At 38.6% G+C, this 3,356-nt stretch overlaps 1 protein-coding gene across 1 annotated transcript in view; it reads right to left on the bottom strand.

The window, feature by feature from the left end:
- LOC104743561 overlaps positions 1-3,356 on the bottom strand; it is a 17,718-nt gene that overhangs the window by 6,663 nt on the left and 7,699 nt on the right. Inside the window, 7 exon segments of the mRNA XM_019235853.1 lie at positions 135-245; positions 505-573; positions 735-979; positions 1,082-1,457; positions 1,532-2,077; positions 2,182-2,310; positions 2,770-2,944. Of these exon segments, the coding sequence (XP_019091398.1) occupies positions 135-245; positions 505-573; positions 735-979; positions 1,082-1,457; positions 1,532-2,077; positions 2,182-2,310; positions 2,770-2,944 (1,651 nt within the window).

The following is a 3,356-nucleotide window of genomic DNA, read 5'->3' as shown; positions in this document are numbered from 1 at the left end:
AGCTTCTCCAAAAAGCCTACTAAAAGACTTGTCGGAAGCAGGAAGAGCATCCAGAAATGATCTTGCCTACAGTAAGCATCTTAATAAGCAAAGATCCAGAAACACGAATTAGAAAAAGTTGAATAAACACTCACCACTGCTATAAGAAAATTTTCATAAATAGTAGCATAGGGAGAGGATTCATCTGTATCCAGAATCGCCATTGAATGCAGATGGTAGAGAACATGTAAAACAAGTTCGTGCCCCTAGATACAAAGAAGCAAACAGATCAAAGGTTTGCCTAGACACATAGTAGACTCTTGGTAACTGGGAGTTGGAGAGGGGAAAGTTTTTGCAGACAAATAGATAGTTGCACTGTAGCAGTGCACTGGGTGCGTACTTTAAAGATGCTACAATATTTATGACAGCCAAGACACTCTTGACATAGAGCAAAGATATTCAAAATTCAAAACGTAGATAAATGAGTGACGACTGAGTTTGAGGAACACTGCAGCCAACAAGTACCTTGAATTCTTGATGATCCACACTAATATGCTCTCTTAGTACGGTTGCAACATCATTGCCCGCATCGATCTGGAAAAATAGTAATGTAGATAATATTTACTCTTGTAAAAAGAAAGAGTTAAAGGAGAACTTGAAATAAGGATTCCACAAGGATAAAGCCAAATATGATGGAAGTGCTAGCAAGAGTTGACAGCAAAATCACAAGTAACAAAAATCAAAAAGGCACTCACTTTAGCAATCAATCGGGCAATCAATGCCATGCGTATCTTGTTACAATCAAACCCAAAGACATGTCTATTTGATTCGATTAGTCGTTCAATAGCCAACTTTCCTACAGTTTTGCTTTGCTCTGTGGTAAGTTCAACATACGATGGAACAGGTGCCAACTCTCGATAACTCTCTTCTGGTGCAGTACTGTCCGATGTTGCAGGGAGATGTTGATCAANAGAGCCACTTGTCTGAAAATAAGTGTCAGCTAATCAATCCACAAAGTCAAGGTTACAAACTAAAGCGTTCCCATTGCATCAACTAGGTAACCCTCACAAGGGAAAATTTAGAGGCTTACGAGAACAGGCACAAAAAGTAACTGACATCTAATAAATTCTATAGACTAATAATCCTGTATATATATACTCAANAATGCCTTCACCATACATGCAAGGAGATAGTGGAGCATCTAAGGATGATTTTTCATTTGAGGGGTCCTCTCTGCAATCAGGCTGATCGATTATTCTGATTACTGAACTTCCTGTCAACTTGTTCTGGCTACGGTCTACTGCTGTTGGATGTACTGAACCAGTAGCCCCTGCCATGGCAGCAGGAACTGAAACTGGCTTACTCAGTAAGGTAGAGATGTCGTTCTGTGTTGGAACTGATTCTTCACCGTCACCTACAGGTAGCGACGTTGGTCCCAAAGATGAATTTAAACGCCTTGGATCCATGCGACGGGGATCCTGCATAATTATGGATAAGTTATCTTGTAGAAAGAACATTCAACATATAAGCAAAAAGCAAATGGAGGTTTTACCCTTCTTGGGTCGCGTCTAGGGTCAGCAACCGAGCTATTCAAGCTAGGCACATCGGAAGTAAGTACTGGGTCAAAAGGAAGTTTTGGTGGAGGAGTCGGAGTATACATGGTATTTATAGAAGAAGATACCACAATATCTGCTGAGGTAGCCAGTGAACTTGTCAACGTAGGAGGGGTACTAGGCAAGTGTTTCATGCTTGTTATTACAATATCAGCGAGCATATCTGGATGAAGCTTAGAAATGAGAATTTCAAGTGATGCAGCTCCTCTGTCTCCTTCAGCAAGCAAAGCACCAACCATTGAAACCATCTGTTCAACTGGTGTCAACTCACTGTCTGAAGAATGGTTACTAGAGGAAATGCCATTGATAGAGACAGGTGCCTGTAGGGATTCACTTGTTTGAACTTGCTGGGTCAAATGCACATTATTATTATGGCGTAAGCGCTTCGGAGCGACCTCTCCATTGATTTTATCATCTTCACCCTGGGGCATTATTCGTTTCTTTGACATATCCCAAGAGTTTTGATGATTAATCGACTGGTTATTCTGAAAAGTAGGTTTATCATGAGACGTTACTGGTCAAAGTGATCAAAAAGCTGATGTAAAGCTATAGAAGAGTAGAAAAGAAAAAATGAAAACAAAACATTTACCTTGCCAGACAAATTTTCACGTGCAGCACGCTCATTATTCCTGATCAATTTATCAACTTGACGGAGAACTTGATCAGCAACATCTGCAGCATTCATTGCTCGAAATGCTCTAAGAAGCTTGTCTCTTGACTAAAATCAAATAAAAATAAACCTAACTTAAAACAAATAGTAGCAATTAAAAAGAAAACATATGATACTTGTGATATATGATTTGATCAAGCAAACACTTCTTTGCACTCTATTCTGCCTATTGCGAGGCTTCAATCCATGAAATGACACTAAATAACATGTCATTCTTGTGGTCATTGACAAACTTTTACTAAAAAGAAATTGAATGGCACATCTGGCGGAAAAAAGGGATGCCACATTCATAGAGTAGACAAACCAGATAACAAAAGGTTGACAATTTGACCAGAAAGGTGGCAAAAAATAACTACATTTTCATTAGCATAAAGATACAAAGAACTGATGTTTAATAATGATGAGTTAGTTATTCAGCAAAAACAGGGTAGAGTTGAGGAGTGATAGATGAATAAAGTTAAGATGTATTTCAGAGAAAACAAAGAAATAAAGTTTGAACTCTATTACCTCTATTATTGGTGAGAAAGTGCATCTAAGAAATCCCAGAAAGGCAGTTCTAATGGAATATTGAACGCTTGCAGCATGGCACCCCTTAACCGTCTCAAGATTTGGGTGAAAATCCAGCAGAACAGAGAGGACAGTGTTGTAGTGGACAGGCCTCTTCCTTGCTACCACCGCAAGACTGCGAAAGATAAGATACTGTCAGATAAGATATCAGTGCTTACGTAGGAGATTGTGAAAATTGCAAATTATTCAAGTATGCCTCTTACAAGCATGTCCTAATGAATCACTGCACATCTCAGAAAACAAAAATAACTATACTGACGTCAATGAAACAACGCTGATTTTAATATGTATAAAATTATCCAACACAAAAGATACTAGAGTTTGATATAACTTTATTGAGCAACCATTCTTGTGAGAAACTTTGCTCATGATTCTGCAGCATACAACACAGCGAACAAACTCCTTAACAGCATGAAACTATCCTCAATCTAAATTTTAACATATCTCATTATCACAGTTTGAGGAGTCAAGATCTGGTCTGGAAGCTAGCATATCTCAAAAATTTCCTGCAATTACAGACTAACTAC

This window comes from Camelina sativa, chromosome 14, assembly GCF_000633955.1.
Source record: "Camelina sativa cultivar DH55 chromosome 14, Cs, whole genome shotgun sequence".
NCBI lineage: Eukaryota > Viridiplantae > Streptophyta > Magnoliopsida > Brassicales > Brassicaceae > Camelina > Camelina sativa.
This window is presented reverse-complemented; position numbering and strand designations above follow the sequence as displayed.